The sequence below is a fragment of the Typopeltis vanoorti genome, chromosome 10 (assembly GCF_054136105.1).
Source record: "Typopeltis vanoorti isolate ZY-2024b chromosome 10, IOZ_Tvanoo_1.0, whole genome shotgun sequence".
NCBI classification, from domain to species: domain Eukaryota; kingdom Metazoa; phylum Arthropoda; class Arachnida; order Uropygi; family Thelyphonidae; genus Typopeltis; species Typopeltis vanoorti.
In genome coordinates, this window is record NC_143558.1 from 33,392,392 (window position 1) to 33,417,316 (window position 24,925).

General features: G+C 32.8%; 1 protein-coding gene across 1 annotated transcript in view; it reads right to left on the reverse strand.

Annotated features, from left to right (window-relative positions):
- Positions 1 to 401: 401 nt before the first annotated feature.
- The window catches only part of LOC150102316 (uncharacterized), a 107,009-nt gene continuing 82,485 nt past the window's right edge, over positions 402 to 24,925 (reverse strand). Inside the window, exons 6-7 of the mRNA XM_090399498.1 lie at positions 22,639 to 22,784; positions 402 to 701 (exon numbers count right to left, since the gene is read on the reverse strand). Of these exons, the coding sequence (XP_090255624.1) occupies positions 567 to 701; positions 22,639 to 22,784 (281 nt within the window). The 3' untranslated portion in view covers positions 402 to 566. The remainder of the gene's footprint in view (positions 702 to 22,638; positions 22,785 to 24,925) is intronic.

The following is a 24,925-nucleotide window of genomic DNA, read 5'->3' on the forward strand; positions in this document are numbered from 1 at the left end:
ATACTTAATAAAATAAAATAAAAAAATCTGAAGGAACGAAAAACATAATAGTAATCACCGGGAATAGTTAAACGTACTATGTTGTGTTTTTTAAAAATATCTTACTATAGAAAATTAATGCATTTACGAAAATGTCTCATGATAGCAGAAGACACAAAAAATCTTACAGAAGCGCGTTATTAGCATGCTGAATACATTTACGTTGCTATTAACCGTTAGAAATTGTGTTTCCTTAAAGTACATCTCAAATGATTACAATTTCTACCAGACGATGAAAGCGTCCAAAGAGACTGCCAAATGGGTTTCTTCTATTTCGAACTGTAAGCCCCGTTGGTATATATATATATATATATATATATATATATATATATATATATATATATATATATATATATCACGAAAAAAGATTGTCGCATGCATCACTATAAGTGCTACGGTGCTTATCCAAAAGAAATCACATACGTTTTAACAAGCAATGAAATGTATGAAAAAAAAAATGTCTTCGTTTACTTCCTTTCTAGGGAACATTAAAAAGAAAAGCGTTCAACAAGAAGGTTCTTCTGGATTCACATGATCGAATTACGGCGAATTCTTCGCTGATTAATCTGTTCTTGAACTCTTTTCTGTAACCATTCTCGAACTTTCTTCTTATGTTCCATATGCTGTTGAATTCTTTTGGGAGATATGCTATTCTGACGAATCTAAGAGAAAATACGAAAATGCTGATTAGTGTACGAGGGAATACATAACTAATTATAAACTTAGATAATATTTACACTACATAATGAGGCGCATCCTTTCACTTCTGGGAGCAAATAAAAGTTACGTATTAACTTTAATGACTGCAATCATAAAAAATTATATTTGCTTTATTTTATTTTATTTTTTGATATTTTTAATATTTGGTGTTTTTCGTTCGATCCTGTTAATCTACTTGGAGTTCTTTATCATTTAAATATCTTTAAAGGAAAACGAACTACTTAACTGTAGAATAGAATCGATTATAACATCTCATTAGTCTTAACTACTTCCACTTCATCGTAATTGCTAGTCATTCAAAGCTAAGCTTTTTACTTCGAACATGTTTAATGGTACTTGAATATGAACAAAGAATAATCTTTGAAATAAAAAAAAATCTTCGAAAATTTAAAAGATATTGCAAACATTTTTACTGCGTAATTATATCTTATCATCTCTTCCTATTCATTTATCATTTGAAAGACAGAAATTAATGCAAAGGACGCCTTGGTGGTTTTATTTTTACTTTGTAGGAAGCCAAAGTACTTTTTTTTAGCTCCTCTGTAATTTGTAAAACTATTGGGAAAGAAGAAACTCTTCGATTTCTTATTTCATAAATAGAATTGAATTGTTAAATAGTATATGGACAAATTGACATTTTAAAAAAGCATATGTTTTAGCGAATACAATGGAAGACTGAAATAATAATAATAATAATAATAATAATAATAATAATAATAATAATAATAATAATAATAATAATAATAATAAAGCGCAAACTAGATAACAGTACTCATTGCTTCTATTTTGAACGTAACTGAACGAACGTTTCTAAAACACAAAAACATCATTGAAGAAGAATATCCATAAGGATTGATTCATTATTCATTTTTAATGAATAAATAAACACAAAGAATTGCATTTAAAAAAGTGAAAATTTTGTCATTTCCTATTTAGATTATATAACCCTAACTATGCAAATCGGCAGGCAAACGGTTATAGTTGAGCGCTCATGGCTACCAATGATTTTGAAGGAATGGGGAAAAAATATAACACGTAACAGACATCTTGTGATTTTAAACCTTAATTCATGTTGCTGTCAGAAACAAGGCAGATTTTATCTGTACCAAATAAATAAATAACTATGTAACCGACTGAAAAAAAAAAAAAAAGTACTTCTGGTCGGCGATTAGAATCGAACTTATAATGGTCTTCTGGCGATTTACGATTATGAAAACAGAAATGATTCCAGAAGATAACACAGCCACCATAAAATATGAAATAAAATTGTACAGTATTAAAGTTTTGTTAAACTATTTATTGATTTTCTATCATGTCATATGATTTCCAGAGAAATATTTAATTGACAGTTCGTTCGTTCTTTCCTTTATAAATTATGTGGTTATTAACCTATTAAAAATATTAAACTCCCTTGGAGTTCAGCTTATGCACAATGCAGTAAGATTAAATACAGATTAACATGAAACCGACAGAGGAAAACAATCGTTTAACTTGACGACAGCGTATTATATGAAGTGTATCATGGTCACGCGATGCCATGGGTTAATTATTACCTTTGAAACAGTTAAGAAATTTGTATGAATAACAAGAGATAAAAGGGGAGAAAAAATCTCAAATGCTTTAAATATGACGAACTATTTCAGGTAGTATGTCAGATGCAAGTAAGTTCATTTAATATTAATATTTCTTCTGTCTGTTTTCCAAAAGGATGCAGATTTATTAAATTTTTTAAGTCCAAAAATAAATAATTGTTTGAAATGCTTAAAAATGTTACGATCTCATTTAAATTATTTCAGTCAGTCTAATAAAATAAAATATAAATAAATAATAATAAATAAATAAAAACAAGTGCAGTTTTTAAAAATTCAATCAATTATTTACTGTTAAGTTTTTTTTTTTTTTTTTTTTTTTTTTTTTTAAGAATAAACCGAAATACAGTTGATCTTTGAGCAACACGGGGATTTAGTGGCGTAGTATGTCAACAGTAAACTACTAATAGCTTACTGTTGACCGGCCTTACCGATAACATAAACAGTCGATTAACACATATTTTGTATGTTACATGTATTATTATTATTATTATTATTATTATTATTATTATTATTATTATTATTAAATAATAACTAAAGTTCACAGAAATATACAAAAAAGCAACAAAAGCAACAAAACATTACAAACGAGGCGACAGACAACATGGATAAATGACGACATACTAAATACTATTACTGTAAAAGAAAATCTATGGAAAAAACTTAAAAAGTCACCCAATAACACACATTTACAAACCTTATACAAAAACACAAGAAATAAACTAACAACAAAAATTCGTAGGGCAAAAAGACGCTACTACTTCCAAAAATTCATGGAATATAACGACAACATTAAGCAAACATGGCTACACTCAACGAATTAGTAACCCGAAAAAAGAAAACTTCAGCACAAGACTTTATTGCAAAAAGCTTCGGTCAGGACACAAACCAAGAGGAACTAGCAGACTCATTCAACCATGCTTTCACAAACAACATCACAGAACTCAAAAAAGACAAATTACCAACGATCAACAAAAAAACTACCGACACAAAGTCAACAACAAACGATGTATTTTCCACCCATAACAAAACAGGAACTGAAAGAAGCAATCCTACAACTAAAACTAAAGCCCACTCCAGGAATAGACAAAATAAGACTCACAGACCTTATAACACACTTTGAACAAATAAACCCAATACTTTTGAAACTCGTGAATATAATATTCGACACAGGCATTATTCCACAACAACTAAAAACTGCAGTAATTACGCCAATATACAAACACGGCAAAAGAAACGATACTCAGAACTACAGACCAATAGCTACACTACTAGTCATCTCAAAAATTCTAGAAAAAATAATACACACCAGACTACAGAACTATTTACAGAAGTACAACATCATCTCACAAAACCAATACGGCTTTCAGAAAACAAAAAGCACCATTACTTTATTAGAAGACATCGCCGACACAATAAACAAAGCTCTCAACAAAAACAAGGACGCCGTCCTTATACTGCTGGACCTAACCAAAGCATTTACACACTTGAACATGACATACTACTCAGCAAACTATACTCAATAGGTATAAGAGAAACACTGCATACATGGTTCAAGAAGTACCTCTCAAACAGAACACAGGTAACAAAAATAGGTACATATCACAGTCGGAGTATACAAATAAAACACGGCGTACCTCAAGGTGACATATTCATCACCCACTCTATTCAACATATACATTAACGATGTTCATAACATAGCCATAAGAAGTCAAATAATTCAACACGCAGATGACACTGCACTACTAGCAATCCACACAGACATTAACACAGCTCTCTGCAAATCACAACAAGACCTAAACGAAATCACAACAAGACCTAAACGAAATCACAACATACTTCCACCAAAACGCAATTCTAATCAACGGCACCAGAACACAGATGTTGATAATACACAACCCAAGAATCATACGCCCTGCATCACTATCGATACATTGTCACTCATACCGCTGCATTAACAACAAAAATACCTGTCAATGTTCCAAAATCAAACCTGTAACACACGCAAAATACCTCCGTCTCTATATAGATTCCCACCTTAAATGGACAAAACATATAGAATACCTACACACCAAACTCCGGATCATCGCAGCAAAACTCTTCCAAGTTAAAGACATTGTTCCACCCAACATAAAAAAAACGCCTATATCACGGTATCTGCGAATCCCTGCTCAGATACGGAATAATAGTCTATGCAAATACATCAAACAGCCACCTAACAAAATTAGAAACACTACACAGGAAAATAGTGTCAACAGTGATCTGGACACCTTACACCCAACAACCAATATCCGACAAGCACATGGCGATACACAGAATTCTGAGCATTAAAAACCCGAAACACTACATGACATTAACAAGGAATTACTTCAACATCACCTATCGAAACAACAGAGACACACATATAGTATAACACGACCTACAACAACTCTCTACATCCCCACACCCTTCAACAACTCATACGGTTCTTTTGTGAGATCACATCAGATACCCACGCAACTTAACAACCTACCAAGAAAGTTAAAACATAGATAACTACAGAACATTAAAAAACGAACTCTGGAAAATATACCAACAAAGTTAAGAAACCATTAACACTATTATACACATCAGAAATCACTAGCATCCAATGCCTACATCCCATACATAAACAGTAGCAACAACATAAATAGTGAAGGCTAAATCCCACTCTCTTCATAAAAGCTAACCCAAGCTTCGAAGTAGGTGGGATTAACTTGCCTCACTCATCTACAAGTAATCCTTATAAGCAAATGCAGAAATTTGTATGCATAATCACTCTTTCTCAAACTTTAAAAAATAACAATAAATAAATAAATTAAAAAAAAAAAATTATACAAAAAATTCTGTTTAATCTTCATTGTTAATATTAGAAGAACATGTGTTGTAAATACATAATATAAAGGCAAAAAAGTATTATTAAAAAAATTTTAATTGAAATCGAATGTAGGAATTGCAGCACTTAGTGCTGAACTCTGTAAAATTATAAGGTGCAATGTCACACAAGATGTTTATTGTATGTATAAATATTTTAGCAATCAATAAAAAAATTTAAAAAAATTTTTAAAAAAATATTATTAACTGAATATAACTGAAAAGAGCTCTAAGGACATACTATGAACAAGAAACACGCACCCAAAATACCATATAAACTTAATGAAACACAATATATTCGTTCAAGCTTCCAGTTCAGCGACGCATCAAGAGATTCCAAGTTATCGTATGTGTGTGTGTGCGTGGCGTGCGCAAATTTCACAATCAACAGCTGCAGTGGAAATCAAACCTATTAAACATAGGTTTGATTTCGTAACTTTGCAACACAGCAAACAAACCAATAAATAATAACTAACTGGTGTCATCCTCAGATAAGCTTACAAATAAGCTTCGAGAATGAAAGCTGAGAAATTACATCTCATCCAAGATTTAAAAATAAAAATAAAATAAAAATAATAAAAATAAAAAATAACATAAAATAAATCCAAACCCATATATCACATTTTAGTGCTCAGCACTTAAATAATTGTAAATACTGTATATATATAACTCATTGTTAAATGAACAAATTCTGTATTATTATTATTATTATTATTATTATTATTATTATTATTATTATTAATACATTATACAGGAAAAAAAAGAAAAGAAAAGAAAAAAACTTGTACGAATTTCACTGTTACAAAAAAAAAAAAAAAACAGAATTAAACCTGTTGTAAATATGTAATCACAATATTAATCATAATTTTAATTTAAAAAAAGGATTGAATTTTTTTTAAAGAAAAATATGTAATCAAGTAATGTGTCATATGTAATCAAATGCATGTAATGTATGTATCATATGTAAACAAATGTATGCAATGTAGTATCATATGTAATAAATTATTATTATTATTATTATTATTATTATATAAGGTGCCTCCATGGAGTCAAAACACTCATCGTGGGAGACCCAACATTGACATACTAACCATTATTCACACAATACTTGTCATACTTCCTCTTAAACTCATTCCAGATGAAGCATTCACAACTATCTCTGGAAATGCATTCCACCCATTTACAACCCTCCAAGCAAAAAATCTAGTCCCAACACCCTTGTTAACCACACTCTTACACAATCTCCAGGGATGACCCCTCTTTCTCTCCCTTCCTGCACTGGTCTTTAAAAAAAAGTTTCAGTATCAATTCTATAAAATCCTTTTAATAATTTATATGCCTCTATCATATCTCCTCTCCTACGTCTATCAACTAGATTTTGAAGTCCACAGACCTTCAATCTATCCTTAGGAGACATCCCACAGGCCTGCAACAATTTTCGTAACCCGCCTCTGAATCATCACCACCATTTCCACATCACCAAGAAATCCAGGTGACCAGATCTGTGCACAAAAGTTCAAATGAGGTCTTATTAATGCCTTATAAAGTGGGACACCACTTCCTTATCCCTGCTTGTCAGTGTGTTCTTCAATAACCATGTAATTTGATGTGAGGTTTTGGCAACCTCTGCAATATGCCCTCGAAAATTAAGTTATCTGTTCACAATAACACCCAAGTCCCTATCCTCATAAACTTCTTGCAGTGCAGTTCCATTAATATAATAAACAGCATGTGATCTCATCCTTCCGAAGTGCATCACCTTTGGCCACATTAAACTGGCAGCCATTTAGTTTAGCCCAAACCGTCAGCCTATTTAAGTCATCCTGCAAGATATCCACATCATCTGAATTAACTATCGCTCTTCCCAGTTTTGCATCATCAGCAAACAAGCGGATATCTCCTTTCAAACTATTCCCAATATCATTGATGTACAAATTAAATAATAGAGGACCAAGCACTGAGCCCTGAGGCACACCACTAGTCACCCTCTAATCCAAATCACTAGCCTCGGATCCATACCCATTTGGAATTTTAACAATGGAAGCTTTCAAATGCCTTTGCAAAGTCCAGCAGAATCATTGAATAAGAATTTCCTTTACCCAACTCCATTGTTACTTCATTATAGAAGGTGAGAAATAACTAAGGCAAGATCTACCCCTCACAAAACCATGTTTTCCCTTATAAAGTATCATACTGCTCTCCACCCAGTCTTGAATTCTAACTTTTATCAATTTCTCCGGAACCTTAACCACCACTCCCGATATACTGATTGGTCTATAATTTGCTATCTCAGTCCTGGAGCCACACTCCCTTTATGCAGGGGAATTTTCCCCTCTTTCCACTCAATTGGGACTTTATCAGAACTGAGGCTTAAATTAAACAGCCAAGATAGAGGAGGTGCTAATTCTCTTGCGCATTCCTTTAAAACATTGACCGATATGCCATCTAACCCAGTGTCAGTGTTAACATTAAGGTTCTGTAATATACTAAGCACCTCAAATTCTTCTATCACTAGACTCTCATCAGTCAATGACACATTCGACACTGCAATATCACAACCAAGATGGTACGCTTTTGCAAAATCATCACTAAGAAACTCAACTATTTGATTAGTTTCTGTAATTTCCTTACCCTCAACATTTTTTAAAGTCATCCTTCCAAAGTTATTCCTCCTTTTACTTGCCACATAGCGAAAGAACAACTCCTTGGGATTTTTTTTTTTTTTTTGACTCGTCAGCTAGCTTCCTCTCATAATTAGCTTTCGCCTTCCTACCATGCAGGTTACCCTTCTTGCCTGTATCGTGTTCTGCTCATGGGATGCTCATCACCTTTTTTCTTTATACTTACACCACAACTTTCTCTTTATTTGCAACTCTCGCTTAATAATATTATTCACCCATCTTACTCCTACCTGATTCCTCCTCCTCCTGACTCTGGGAATGCAATCAGACACAGCTTTCATTAAATACTCCTTGATAATCTCCCATGAACCATCAATATATCTCTCCCCTTTAAATTCTCATGCCATAGCACTTTTGAAAGCTGACTTCTCAGCTAGTCATAATCACCAGCCTTGTAATTCCACATATAACCCTTCTTAACAGAATATTCAGCACATAATACAATCTCCAAAGTCAAGACCACATGATCACTTTCCCCAAGTGGAGACAGTGTATCTAAATTACTTACTGATATGTTCTCCGATGCTATGACCAGATCTAATACTCTCAAATCTCTTGTCCCTTTCATTACATGCTGTCTCAGGTAGTTATCTCTTAACAATTGTATAAACTCCAATTCCTTTTGTTCCTTGAGACCATTCCTTCTCCCAATTTTAACAAAAGAATGTAGATGGTATGCATTTGCCAATGCATACCATCTACATTCTCCCTCCCTTGGATTATAGCAGCAACCAATTACATATTTCATCCTGTTGATTTCTATCTCACACCAAACAGCGTCAAATGAACCACCCTCCTACATGCCTATCACCTTGAGGCACTTCTACCATTTTTGGCTTCAACACTTCGTCTACCATTAGTGAAACTCCTTCCCCCATTCTGTCCTCTCTGAAGATACTATATCCCTTACATTCAATTTCTATGACTAAATCATTCTTAGTTAACCAAGTCCCACTAATTCCTATAATTTTTGGCCAAGTAGAACTAAGTAATGACAAAAATTCATCACACTTATTCCGAATGCTTCGGGCATTAGTCTACATAAATTGCAATATCTTTCCCCCCCCCCATAATCACAAGGTGTGCGAATTAGCCCACTCTGAATACCGTTAAAATTCTGAGTACAATGAATCCCATATCACAGTTATTATTGACCTTAGTACTATTTACAACTAACTCTAATACCCAGTCATTATTTCTGACAACCATCCTCGCACCCTCCCCTTCTAATAACTCTCGTTTCCCTGGTATACTGTACAGTATTCTTACAATAAAGTAAGCTGTCGTCTGTTTACAAGATGAATAGTATGTCTGTCAGTACCTACATCAATATTGTCTTATATGATACAAAACACAGTATATTACGTATTACTAACATATACCGTATACGTACGGTATATGTTAGTAATATATACGGTGTTTTGTATATGTTATACGTATTACTAACACTAGACATCAAAAATTAAAAGATAATGTGAAAAAGAAATTCATATTTATTTACAGGTATTGATAACGAAGAAGTAGCAATGTGGTTGCTTTATGGTAGCCTAATGCGATCGATATGACTGCTTCGCGGCAGCCTAGCCTACGCACTAATGAATGAATCGTTATAATTTTTTTATTATTTTATGCTAATTAATTAATTAAACTAATTAACAACAGTTAATTTTATGCAGTTATGATTTAATACTGTATCTTTACGTTTGTTTACATTTTTCTCGACTGCAAATGGCGCCATGTATGTTCTGTAAGCGTTTGTGTGCGTAAGTTTGATAATTTTTAACTTTTTATAATAGATTTGTATACTTTATGGTAGTAAATTTTATAAATGATAAAATAGACTAGTATCTACATATATTTTATATGTCGATCGCATTCATGACATACCTAACTTTTTCTTAATTTTTTCGATATTTCTAGACTACGCGGTTCGTCTACGAGTTTTTCAAAAAAAATTTCCAATTATTTATTTAAAAAATATCCGCATATAAGTTCATCCGCAACGGTCAACTGTACTTTCAAATCATTTTCGGCACTTCGAATTTCAGTTCTTTAATTAGCTTTTACATCGGGCGATAGATTTAAAATAATAATAATAATAATAAAAAACTGTATGTTCAAATTATGATGCATATTCATAAAGTAAAAAAAAAAAAAAAATAGAGCTGTGAGATCGCGACCTTAACGTTGTCATTCTATCTGCAGATATCAACCAACTACCGGACATGAATTATTCACATCACTTAGGAAGTAAGGTAAGTTCAGAAGGCGCCATTAAGTCTCCATTTATGGCAAAACTTGTTGATCAGTTCGGTGAACTGTATTATTTTTAGCAATATGTATAAAAGCATTATTAGTAAGTTTAGTGATAATTCCCTTAGATGTGCTAACTGCGTAGTTGAAAAATAGGAAAATATAGGGAGAAATGCGCAATTGTTAATATATTGGTTTAGGTGATTTTTAGTGCATTTTTTATATTATCAGTTAGATCATACTGCTATCACTTGTCGTAGGTGATAAATAAATAAAATACCACAGTTTTTGGATTTTGTTTTTCTAACATGTTAACGATACCAAACTTAACTTTTATTTTTGGGTTTTAATCTTGCCATGTTGATTTCGATCTTATCTAGAATTACAGTACTATAGTTCCAAGGATCAAAATGAGAGTAAATAAAGCAAACGAAAGGGACAATGTCAATCATACTTCAAGGTAGTTTATCATTGTAAAAGTAACTGGAAGTAAAGTGAGATTTAAAAAATATATTTTAATACTTGGCATTAAAAGTTTTTTAATTCATCTTTACTTGACTAATTTATAGCACTCTTTTTTAAAAAAATGAAAATAATAAAGTACGCAGCTACGAAATACTTCGGAAATTTCAACAAACGATTTGAAATATATATCCGCGTTCAAGTATGCGTGTGTGTTATAATCGCAAAGGCCGTGACCTGAGTTAATTTCGAATGGGATATGATAGTGTCCTAGGTGGGCTAAGCGTTACATAATCCAGAATCTATACCCTAAAGACCAAGCATGCAACCTAGCCATTTTAGGCAATCAATAAACAGGATGATGGTTTCACTCCAGCGAAGATGAATGCCATCTCCCACCCTAAAGATATTTACAAAAATATCCATAACTACAATGGGATTCAAACTCACAACCTACTGGCTGAAGAGGTGAACGTGCTATCCACTCGGCAAAATAAACACTTAAAACGATAGAAATACTCAAACTTATCTTAATTATATAATTAAGAACAACTAAAATGAAAGGAAATAACTTGCATATTCTAAGTGTTTTTGAGAAATAGTTGATTATATTTCTGTAATGCTGACAAGTGGTTAACCAACCGCTCTCCAACAAACGGGCTGAGTCGAATCCCATCAATGTTTGTGATTGTCTTGAGGTGTGAGACCAATGCCCAACTTGGTTTTCGGACTAGGTAAAAAAATAAATAAAATACAAAAAAGTAAAAAAAAATTATTACAAATAGAAAATAGAAATAAAATAAAATAGAAAATAAAAATAGCTCATCTTTTTTATCCCCACTCGTACCTATTGTAATGAAAAGAAGAAAACGTTCAGAGAGAGAGAGAGAGAGAGAGAGAGAGAGAGATTAATATGTTCCTTAATATCTTTTCGGTTTGGATAGAGCTTGGTTCGATTCCGTAATAGTACGAGAGGAACATTAATAAAGGCATCAACTAAAGATGATTTATCTCGTCTCACATGCAAGTGGAAGAATTTTTATTCAGAGATATTATCATAGAATTCACAGAATATAAGGTTGTTCATCTTGCATAATACGCAAACTAGGCTTGCAATTTTTAAAGATATAATATTCTTGCCTAATAGTATTGACTGCTGGAGCATAACCCAAACCGCAACTAACTAGTACTCGTTCGACCGAACACCTAATGCTCCTGTTAATGTTGAGGTAGCATATTATTCATTATTCATAATAAACAAATAAGCCATTGACAAAATGCACTGAGGGCCTGCAACATCCAGTGTTCAATAGATATCTGACTGCTGAACTGCTCAGTCTCCATTCTCATTCCCCTCCAACTCCAGTAATGAACTGACATCGGATGCAATCTTTTTTTTTAACAAAGAAGAATTAAGAGTAAAAAATACCTGGATAAATTCAAAATGAACCATTTAGAATGCAATATGAAGAACAGATGGAAAGAGATATAGCTAATGTAATGAACAGAAAATGTTTAAGACTCATAGGGGAAGAGAGAGAGAGAGAGAGAGAGAGATTTCTAAATTTTCCAAAGAAATTTCAAAACTAAATAATGATCGGATAACTGCTAAAATTCTAAATAATTATACGTAAAAAAAATCAAAACAAATTTTTTTCTAAAATATAGAAAATAATAATCAAGTATGGTTTGCGTTGAAGGACACTCCTTATCCTGGCATATGGTTGCGAAGCGCATAGCCACTAGGCTAACCACGCGGACCGATTACAAATCAACTTGGAAAAACTAAACTAATAGAATGTACAAATATTTGCAGAAAACTAGTTAAATAAGAGGCACATCTCGGAATATTTCAGCTTTTACAAACATCAAACGCGCAAAAGTTCCGTAGCAATATAACGAGCAATAAAAGAATACAGAGAAAACAAACTGGAAGCCAAATCCAGAACGAATAAAAAAATAAAAATAAATTAGTAGTCATCATTTTCGTGCTATATTTAAAACAATAGAAATAATAAGTGATACCAAATATTAAGTATGAAAGGCGTTTTTTATATATATATATATATATTTTTTTTTTTCAGAGCAGGAAGGTTTAGCAATCGTTTAATTTCTGTAACCGAATGTCATTTCAAATTAAAAATGTTATATTATTACTGCGGATTATTTTAAAATATTTCGAAAAATGAAAAGAAAAAAAAATGCTAGGAAATTTTTGTTAAAGCGTGCCCCTCACTACAGAAATCACAAAAGCATTTTTGATTTGTGTATTCATAAAATATACACTGCTGCTGAAAGTATAGCGATGTAGAATTTTATAAGCACCTGATATGTAAGATTTTTCTGTAAAGTAAAAATGGGACTACAACAAAGCACCTCGTTAATTTTTCCATAAAAAATAAATAAAGTAAAATAAAATGGGTAAGGAGTCGCAACTCAACCAGGCTGGATGCAACTCTGTAGGTCTGAGTGTTTGGTTATTATTGTTGTTATTGTTATTATTACATTCCACCTTCACTGAGTTCCAAGGACTCGCGAGAGGGCATTCTACACCATCCACACTAAGCTATCTATCACACCCATAAAGAGTATTTTTGTCTGTTAATTGCTCTGACGGTTATTTAGAAGACTCTCGGCTTTTGAAACACCAGCAACAAAACACGCAGAAGTGAAAAGTGAACGACCACCAGCGTTACACCCAGAACCAGCTAACGATGTGTTTCTATAAAATGTGATGTGAGAGTAGTCACGCGTGTTGTTAAAAAAAAAAAAAAAAAAAAAAAAATAGACACCTGCAGACTGCGGAATCAATCACAGAACTACATATATGACGTACGTAGGATACTGCTTCAATAGTAATTTCACTGAGAAGCTAAGGTCCACAAATAAGCACGTTTAACGAAGACTGCTTCGTATCGACTGCATAGCAAAGTGATGGCAGTGTATCAATATGAACATGCTTTTCCCAGTGTGGAATATTATTAGACTTTTGTTTCCGCCTACTTTAAAATACTTCGTCACACTCTGACACCCAAAATAAGTCAGTAATATCTATGAAGTTCTTAAGAATTGCATTTTCGTAATCTCTTTTAGTTTTCCTATGGTTTCCCAGAGGAAAAATAACTTGAACACTATCTTCACTGACAGATTACTGAATGTGTCTCTGCCTGAGATACCCTAGTTGCATGGATCCCACGTGAGACTTCTGTGTGATTCATTGATATTGCCTGCTATGAAACTTTAAGGATTGCATTCTCGGAGATAATCTCTGTTGGCTTTCGTATGGTTTCCCAGAAGGAGAATAACTTGGGCACTATCTTCACTGAACAGACTATTACTGAATATCTCTGCTCCAGATGACCCAATTGCACGGATTCCACACGGGACTTCTATGAAATTCATTAATATTGCCTACTCCTCCCATGATAGCTGTGGTGCACTGTTTCAATGCAGGTTATACACAGATTCGCAGAGTAATGTGATATGCAAATTATCTGGTTATAAATAAATCTACTAGTGCGTTTTTATTCCCAAAGGGAGTGGGCGGAAGTGGAAGTCATAACTAACTCTAACTTTTGGAAATCGGAAATGAGTCCAGGATTCTCAGCCCTTAATTGTCAACGATAGCTGAGTTGGCTGGCGAAGAATGCAATATGGTAGACAACTGTCACCATCTTGATCACAATCCTTATTTCGTATATATTAGAATATCTAAATAGTGTAAGTTCTACGATCAGTCTGAATTGCGTTTCCGGGAGGAAAACCCTATTTACATGTATAAAGTGTTTTTCTGGTTATAATATACAGTACTAAAATGGTGAGATATGTAGTGCTATGATATCTCCAATTCTTAGATGTTTTGTCTAGGTACTGAATGGAAGTATTAATACCTATGGGAATTATCTATAGAAAGTCATGACAAAATAGATGGATGGGGTTTGTGCAAGGTAGTGGTGTGTGTGTGTGTGTGTGTGTGTGTGTGTGTGTGTGTGTGTGTGTGTGTGTGTGTGTGTGTGTGTGTGAGAGAGAGAGAGAGAGAGAGAGAGAGAGAAATTCGTTTTGGATAAAATGTCTAAGATTTGCAAACTATGCTTGCAGAATAATATTCAAATAAGATCCAAGTTAAACATTATAAGCTTATCATTTGTATTATGAAATTTTTCGTGATAAAAAAAAAACCAATATTCTCATCTGGGAAAGCGTAATCTTATACTTCATTAATCATGCGAGACATAGTCCAAAAAAGTTGACTATCATACTAAAAAATAATAATAATATAATAAAATAAATAAATAAAAATAACAAGAGTAGAATCCTTCCCTGCCAAGAAAACCTATAATCAAGATCATGTACTTCAGCTTAATGACACACTTTCAGGAGACTAATCGATGTTTTTCAACAGTTCGGTTTCTTTTCATTTTGTTGGAAGACCTATTGAAATATGAATATCTATAACACGAGTGCATTATTATATGTAATCGGCGCATTGGATGAGTTGTTGAGTTCTCATTCAGCAGCCATAAAGACCAATTTATAGTTCTTATGTGGATTTCTTTCTATTTTGAGATTATGCCTAAGCTTTGGAACACATTCCTCTGTTCCTTCATTTACTTTGAAACGCATTTTTTTTCCAAAAGTAAATGAATTCATATATTCGCATCAACAAATCACAGGGAGGAAAAATCAATGGAGTACCCTTTAAAAATGAATGAAAAATTGGATTTTCGCTTTAATGTGAACAAAGACCAGATTCACATTACATAATTATTGCCACCTTCGTCATCTTTCTTGTCGATATTATGAATAGTCACTTGTTGCGGCAAGTAACTGAGTTTTGAAATATAATTAGACCGAATGAGGTGCTTAGCGCTACCAGTGCAGTAAGTAGAGTGGAACGAGCAGAGATTTTAACACAGGGGCATCAAAATCCCGGAAGCAAGCGTTTGTACAAAAATATAGCATAATAACAAGAAATGCACGTTTAGTTTTGTTATTTAAAAATTATGTTTATTAATGTATTGACTGTTTTTTTTTAATAAACACTAAATACTAAGCGGCATTCTTCTGGTGAAAAAGTTGCGTAAAATGTAATTTACCCCCCCCCCCCCTCTCTCCCACCCGGAGAAGGTTTTTAAAATAAAAATCATTCCCTCCCCACACACAGAGAGACACAGGTAAGATGAAGCACACTACTGAGAAGTTCGTTTAAACATTATCATAAACAAGTCTGCACGAGTTCAGTGTAAATTTGTCTCAAAAATTATTAATGCGCTGTGCAGCTTCAAATAAATGAAGCTGCAAAGTGCACTCGCCAATAGATAGCATTTAGCTGCATGAAGAAAAGGTAGCAAGCTTTGATTGATAAAGTAGGCGTTTTTATAGATAAGGATATCAAAAAAGAAAAAAACAAGTTTCACACCTGACATTCCAACGAAGTACAAGATCTGATTATTCAGCACTAAAATCTTAATACAGATGTGGATTATTTACTAGTTATAGTTTTAGAGTATTTTAAGAATATCGTTATGAAATTCCTGATATGTATCCTCAAGGACTGTACAAGATACTATGATAATACTACACGATTAGTTTACATTATTACTATCAAGATGTTTCCTCAAAATTAATCTGATATTTGTCAGGAGACTCCAATATTCTCAAATTTCATATCTCTTTCCTCTAAGAAAGTTGTAACTACCTACATCTTCGTCTCATTCTGGATATTTTCCCTACTATCTTGGCAAAAACCTTGTTTTCAAACTTTTCCTCTCCATTCTGTTTAAATGACCATGCCACCTTGGTGTACTCTTCACACATGTTTCTAAATGCTAACAATGTCAACTTCTTTCCTAATATTATCATTTCTAACATGATTCTGCCATTGATCCATCTGCTTACTTCCTTAGTATTTTTCAGAACTCTCATATCCGAGTTCTCTAATCTCTGATCAGTTGTTTTATTTATATTAAACGAACAGTGAATCTATTTTAAGATATAGTCACTTCGAATATTTATTAAAATTACTTCTAACATAAAGAATATTTTGCTAGACAGCACGTATCGAAGTCTTCAAATAATTATCTAAACTCTTAATAGATAACTGCATGTGCATTAACTTTCTTAGGTAACTTAAGAAGATTGTGCACGTTAGAATAATAGCAAATTTGTGTATGTGTGCGTTCATTTTGAAAAAGCTTGTTGAGAACGTGTCAGTATTTGCCAATATTTGTGCAATTTTATGCTTTATGTTGCATCAAAAATTATGCATTTTTATTCCTACCTTTTTAATCTTCTTTCCCCATTCTCGTATAACTGTAACTTGGGGTCCCAATCCCTTTAAACTCGGTATAACTTCAGTAGTCAACATTATAAAGAGTTCTGAGATAATGTCCTTTTATAAAATTTTTTTTAGTGACAAATGCATTACTCAACATGTTTATTTTACCTCTAACCGTCTTGAATCAATGGTCAAGCGGGAACCACATTTATTCTCTAATATATCGAGATACATCATTCTGATTTTGTTCAGCAAAAGGAATCGACTTGTACACCGTTTTCTTTTGCTGAGAAAAGAACACAAAATGTGAATGAAAAAAAAATCAGTGACGTTTATAATAACGAATTATAATTCCTCTAACTCTTATAATAACTATCTGATAACTAGGTTATAATAACTCTAATTCCCGGCTATCTATCCTTCACACTTCTTTTGATTTCACATTGCTGAAGCCAACATTTCTCGCTTCAAAATTTTTCATCACGATTTCTCAACAACACAGCTACTGTGTAAAGTAATCATACACATAGTACCTGTTGAACTTCCTTCGACGGGAAACTGTGACGGCGCAGATATTGTTTCATGAAAATACTATACATCAAATGATACTAGAAATATGACCCTTCCTTCTTCTTGGCTATATAATATATAGCAAAAGAAGAATGAAGTTTAATGTACATCAACTAAAAAGGTCGATGTTATTACATAAACTCACTTTTGACCAACACCGGCTTCTTACACTTTTTTCACAGAAGTACTACCACTTGACGGAGTTTTCTGAATAATGCAAATTTGTTACAAGCACCATGATAGTTCTCAGGAAAACAACGGAATATCAACAACTAAAAATTCAAATCTAAATACTTTCAAACAATTATTTATAAGCAAGTAAAAGAATTTATCAGCAAAATGTTCAAGCAGCCTAAAATAAGCAGAATGGTCGTCGTCGCATGCAAAAAACCATTACCATATAAACACATTCCCAAATTAGTATTTAGAATCACTATTTAAAATCTGTTGAGTCGTTTCTTTCGAACATGCCTAAAATGTTCTAGATTCAATCATTTTAATAATGAATAATGCTTCTAATTATATTAATATTTTAATGTAACTTGCACATAGGGATAGACATAGTTATCCCTATGTGCAATCATATGGAAAACGTATCTTGGTGTTTCAATAAGTCATCACACAACTGCAAAGAAAAAAAAAGCATCATCTTGGCTGCTGTAGCTTTTCATGGGTAACAATTCTTTAGCGAACTCTTCTTGATATACAATACAAGGTGTTTCGTTCATCTTAAGACCACATAGTCATTTATATGAAAATAGGCTGATATAAATGCATGAGTTTCTGACTATTTATTCAGTTCAGTTGAAAAAAAAAAAACCTCTTTACGATGACAGAACACAGATTATTTTCATACTAAACAAGGGATAAAGAACTTGTTAGAAATTTGAATGTCTACTGTGCAACTTCGTAAGATACGATTTCCACTTTATAGAGGACAAATTTAAATCTTTATAGCGTATGCTGTGAAAAGATATTAGAGTTACGCTCACGTAGCCGGACAAATGACGAACAGGTTTCTGTGGAGACCAAAATGTATTGCCTCGTTTGTGCTCAGGCACACCCCAAAGGGAAAAAGGTACTGAGTTAGGTCCTCGAAAGGAATCTGGATGTCTGCAGTTATCACTCCCTCGCTCGATTCGGAGCGAGGGAGTGATAACTAACTGCGCTTCGGTTATACTTTGAAAATAAAATTAGCGGATCTTTACTCGAAGCTACTGCTCCTCGTAATGAAGAATTTTTCACTTCTTATGGCGAAATTAAAAAAAAAAGAAGACGAAGAAGAAGAAGAAGCTGCATCATGCGATAAAATGGCACTTCGGCTAATTTGAATAATCTACAAAAAACAGTCTTCCAGACCAAAATCGATTTTCAAAACATTTAAAGCATTATACAGACGCTTTCAGAGATACTGTGTTATTCTGACTGCGAAATGTTTGTACATGTTAAAACTGGATTGTACATGTTAACTTCTATAAGTCAACAGCAACCATAGCTTAATTGTTAACAGCGATTTCGTGTGGTTGGAAAGACATGAGCTAACACGCGAAGAGTGTTTTACTAAAGTAGCAAGGCTTTCCCTCGCGGAAATTCGGTTTTTTCGTCCCACAAAACAGACACAAACCAGCTAGCGAACACACGCAATTAATAAGATTATCACACTGTGATAATAATAATAATAATATCTTGGTGTGCAGTAGTCGTACAATATAGATTAATGCAGGATAGGGTACCTTCAGGGATGATCCTAGAACTTCATGGAGGTGCAGTAATAATGATAATAACTTGAAAGCATTTTACCAAAGAACCTGCTCAAATTTTGGAATAATGTTATGTAAGTAGACCTTCTTGAGATGTATTTAAGTCCCTCACCGATCGTTTATATACTGAATATCTTTTTATTATTTATAACGACTGACAATAAATGGTAAATGTTGTTTGAAAGGAACATGTTTTGCAAGACATTTTTTAAGGATTTAGAGTTTTTATTTATTTATTTATTAATCTTTCAAATCAGGATCTCATATCATGTTACAAATGGTGGAATCTTGAGACATGCAACCCTTTCCCCGATATACTGTTGATGTATTAAATACAAAAATAAACCAAGAAAAATAAAGTTTGGTATTCCACATGTGGAAAATAACTGATTATGTTTTATTATTATTGAGAGATTACTTTATCCACTTGGGTCCAATCCAATAATTAGTACTATGGATAGACTAAAAGTAAGAAAATCCGTTTCCCCTGGTTTAGAGAAACATGGAACGTTTACAAGCCAATCCAGGCCTCCGATAAGGTTGATGATTTGACTTGAAAAGGAATTCATCTTCACCTAAAGATATTTATAAACATCTATACCACAGAAGAATTCGAATTCACGACTTGTCAGGAGTAGCCTATATAGTTGGTATCCATCTTTTCATCGAAAGATTATTCGATTTCTACCGTGCAAACCTGAAAGCAACAGAAGAACGCGGAAGATAATTACTGCATATAGTTATCCCAATACTATGATTTGAATTCCATTTTTCTGAAATACGGTGGATTAAAAACTCGGGTTCTTTCAAGAAGGGAAAACCCTTATATCTGGGCCAAAGACTGATTAATTTGGGAATCGACTGAAAAGAGGTTCTTATAGTCAGTGACTAAAATCGAACCTATAACGTCTTTCTTTTGTTTATCTAGCGGTATGGCATTACTACATTACTCCATTACAACAATAATTCTCCTAGAAGGGAAGTAGCTTTTTTCTTCAATTCATGTGAAGTTTAGGTTTTGAATCATACTTTAGTCAATGGATGTTGTTTAAAAGGGAACAAAGTTGATATACTAATCGACCTATCGATTAAAAATCGCAGAGGTAAAATACTAATTAGGCGTCCCTTCTAATTAAAAAATGCTTCTAAATTTAAAATTTTTTACTTAACGCGTAAAACAATTTTTTTTTTATTGCACTTTTGTATAAAATTCTTTCGTTCAGGAATTTCCTGCGTCTGGAGTGAGTGCCCTTTTCGCGTCGCCCTAGTTGCGACATTGCCATTTACAGTAGTATCCCTAAGTTACGTAGCTTTTGTAAAACCTCACAGGTTTCAGAAAGTTTGGCTTTCTGCTATGTATTCGCATTTTTTATTGAGATCCAAGCCTCACTCAAAAGAAGACTTAATATTACACGGAAGCTACTGTATAATTAACAGATTTTCGATGATGAAACCTATGGAAGAAAGATAAACACATTGTGGAATCCCATGTATGTATGTCGCTTGTTAAAAGTTCCAGACAGCAGCTGTCTCATGACCTTGAAGATCCATGCTTTACAGTTCCTCATTACACAGTGTTTAAGTTGTAGCGCCCGGCGGGCTCGTGGTGTAACCCACACACCAGTAAGTGGTTTAAGGCAGTCTCTTAAGGCACTTTAGTCGTGGCCTATTTGAAGTTTCGTGCTTTGCTCAAACGTCACGGAGCTCAGGTGGTTGAGTTTAAGTTCCTGTTTTATCTTTAGGCAACTCAAAACAATATTTAGCAACTGGAAGGGGGGGGGGTTGTAAATAGGACACAGCCCTTCAGTGACATTACTTTGTTCCATTCAGCTTCATAAAAAATAATGTAAAAAAACCCAGAATTGTATAACAGCCAAAAGATAATATCTGGTGGTTGTATCTGCTGTACTAGTCTCTTAAAAGCACTAAATACTGGAGATTATTTACTAACCCTAGAACACCTGATGTAACAGACCACCATTATGAAATATCCGCTCAAAAGTACCTCCTAAAAGTTATTGAAAACAATTATATATTAAAAATATGAATTCATGATTTTTATGATTTATTTCAAGTATATTTTTTAGAAAGGAATCAATTTATTTATTTTTTTTTTTTTTTACATTTAACGCTTATTTCTGTCCCATGTTTGGTACTCTGTAGGCTATCCGTCTCTTTTATATTATTTCTGGATATATTTTCCAATGGAATTATTTCAGCCTAGAATAATAAGTCGATATGTGCAGAATCTTAGTGACAAGCTTCAACATTACTGCTATTGAAAATTAATACAACCGAAAATTTTTAAAACAATTGAAAAAAAAAGTTTTAAATGCATTTAAAAATTCTCTGATTTATTATTTTCGGTAGGGGATATGTTTATAAACCTAAATGAACTGTTAAAATTATTATTATTATTATTATTATTATTATTATTATTATTATTATTATTATTATTATTATTATATCTCAAAGAAATTCGTCCTACATAAGTTGATGAGGTCACCAAGCTGTGACGTCACCATACTATGTGAGGCTTCCTGTCAGCCATCTTGAAGGTCTAATAATGAAATTTGGAGAGATGTTTCAATAGTGCCGACGTGTCCGATAATAAAAGAAATTTGTAATTCTATCATAACGGCAGTCATAAATATTTTTAATAATCATTTTCAAATAATTTTAATAAATCGCTATATTTTAATAAACGCTTGCAAAACACCAGTAAATAAATAAAAAAAAAGAACTTTTCAGTAACTTGATTTCATATCACATTTCATTTTTGGAATTTTGACGAACAAACTTTGAAAAAAAAATTAAAAAAAGAAAGAAGTCACTTGTCTTGACGCCACAATTTTTAAGTCTGTTCGCTTCTAGCGATTTAATAAAAAATATGAAAAAAATGGAAAGAATATACTAGCGAGATTAACATTATTGACTAATACACAGTATATTACTATAGATGTTCTTTTACAAGTTGAGGTTTTATTTTAAAACTTCTACAAAATATCAAAATACTTTTGTTGGGTGCTTTGGTGAGGCCGAATACAACTGTTCAAAACACTTTTTTTTAAAAAAAGTAAATGTGTGCAATGGAATAAACATAGTAAATACGTCTTACACAAATATTACTTAAAAAGCATGCATCGTCCAGTGTTCACCTGTAAAATATGACGCTGAAAGCGAAATAAAATTCGAGTTGTTTATCAAGTTTTTAGAAAAGCATGTTCCTGTAGCCAAAAGCAAATGGCGTCCATTTGCTGCCGACAGCAAAAATGGTTACCATTAGTATAGCAAGTTTGCGCCTAATCTTGTTTTTTTTTCTTCTTTCTGTATGCGTGTCTGTAACTTCAAATAGTAAGGTGCTTTGACATCCTTGTCTCGTTCACTTTACTCACCGGTTGCTTGGATGCTCCTTTTCCAGCTTTGTTTCTACGTCCAGACACGTCAATCAGCTCCCTCTCGAGATCCTCGCTAGTAACTGGAGTTGTTAAACTGGCGTTTTGCCCAGGTTTCTTACGCCTGTGAACTCTGCCATTTTTACCTAGGGAACAGAATGATTTCTTTTTTAAATTCTATATTTGCTGCATTATAGATTTCTTTTGAGTGCTGCATCATTTTATCATATAGCTCAAATTCGTATGTTGTTTTTATTATGAAAATATTGGACTGTAAGATATTAATATTATGTTTCATTTAAAATGGAATACTTTGAAGTACATAGCACATAATTTTGATGTTTTTTTTTTCTTTCCCGTACTATTTTGCAAAAGCTCTAATTATTAATAAAGACAAGTATTGAATGATCCGAGAGAATTATAAAAGTTACAATACCAATATAGACATTACATTAATTCTGAGAATATGAATAGGTAGTTTATAACCTGATGCACTTCGGGAGGATATCACATGCTGTGTACTATATTAATGGAACTGAACTCAAGAAGCTGACCAAGGTAGGGACTTGGAGGTTATTGTGAACACAGAACTTAAGTTTAGAGAGCATATTACAAAGGTGGCCAAAACACATCAAATTACATGGTGTAATTTGATGTGTTTTGACAAGCAGGGATAGGGAAGTTATTGTTCCACTTTATAAGGCATTAACAATCTGGACTACTGCGCACAGATCTAGTCACCTGGATCTCTTGGTGAAGAAGAAATGGTGGAGAGATCCAGAGAGGAGTTGCAAAGATTGTTGCAGGTCAGTGGAATGTTTCCTATGATGAAAGATTGAAGGTCTGTGGATTCCAAAAACTAGTTGATAGAGGTAAGAGAGGAGATGTAATAGAAGCATTTAAGTTATTAAAGAGGTTTTATAGAATTGATACTGATGACGTCTTTTTTTTTTTTTTTTCTTCTGAACAGTGCAGGAAGGGAGGGAGATCTTTCCAGGAGATTGTGTAAGAGTGTGGTTAACAAGGGCATTGCAGTATAGTTGTGAATGCTTCGTCTGTTAATGAATTTAAGGAGAAGTATGATAGGTATTGTGTGAATAATAGTTAGTGTGTCAATGTAGGGTCTCCTGCGATGAGACTTCTGACTGCACGGAGACACTGTTATAATAATAATAATAATAATAATAATAATAATAATAATAATAATAATAATAATAATAAATATATATACATTGTGAATGAATGAATGAATGAATACTTTTTTTGTATATTAACGGGTGTATATTAACAACCATACTAACTTCCCAAAACTGCTGTATAAAAGCCTTTACATAAAATATACAAAGTCTGTTTAGATTATATCACTCATAATTTTGTAAATTATGAGTGATATAATTGGAGTCCTAGGAGGTGTCACATAATAATAATAATAATAATAAAAAAATTTTGAAGACGAGTATATATGTAGTACAAAATTTTGTTGGGTTCCTCCCCGTGGTAGTTTGGAAAACCTGTAATTATTAATCAAGATATTGAAATGTTTATTTAAATATCTTAATTCGATGAGTCTGTCGACTCCTTGGAGTTTCCCGGAACAACAATAATAATAAAATTAAAAAAAAAAAGTCAAGAGAATTATAAAAAAGAAATGTTTTGCGTATGAGCCTAAGCTTCCGCTGGTACTCAATTTTGATGCATTGGTAAATAATACAGCAGAAGTTGTACACTGACGTCATTTATAATATATCACAGTAACTGAGCATCACAAACTGTCAGTTATAAAAATATAATTTTATATCATTTCAAATTGTTCTACTTAATTCTGTGACTTGCACTGTCACTTTATATGCTTAGAGACAGACGTAGAAAACAAATTAGTTATGCCATTTCTTTGTTTCTAAAAATAAGATTTTATAACAGTTTTATATATAATTTTCTTCCCTATATGTAATTTAAAATTCTGATGTATAGTTTGCTTTTGATATTTTGTCTCTTCTATAAATTGAACAGAGTCCTGACAGCGTGATTGTAGAGGTTAGCGTGACCGAACTATAAGGAAATTATATAATAAAAGTGGCCTATAACTCGTCAAAAATGACAGGTAAATGGCGGTGAAAAAAAAAAAAGGAAATAAATTCTAGGATTCCTTTAAAACGAATCGCTTTCCTTTTCTTTCTTTCTTAACGTTTGATACCTCTAACGTTTGATACCTCTAACGTGTTGTAGCAAAGCTGACTAATGGCAATATTATTATTTATGATTTTCTTTATCTCCATGAATTGTTGTT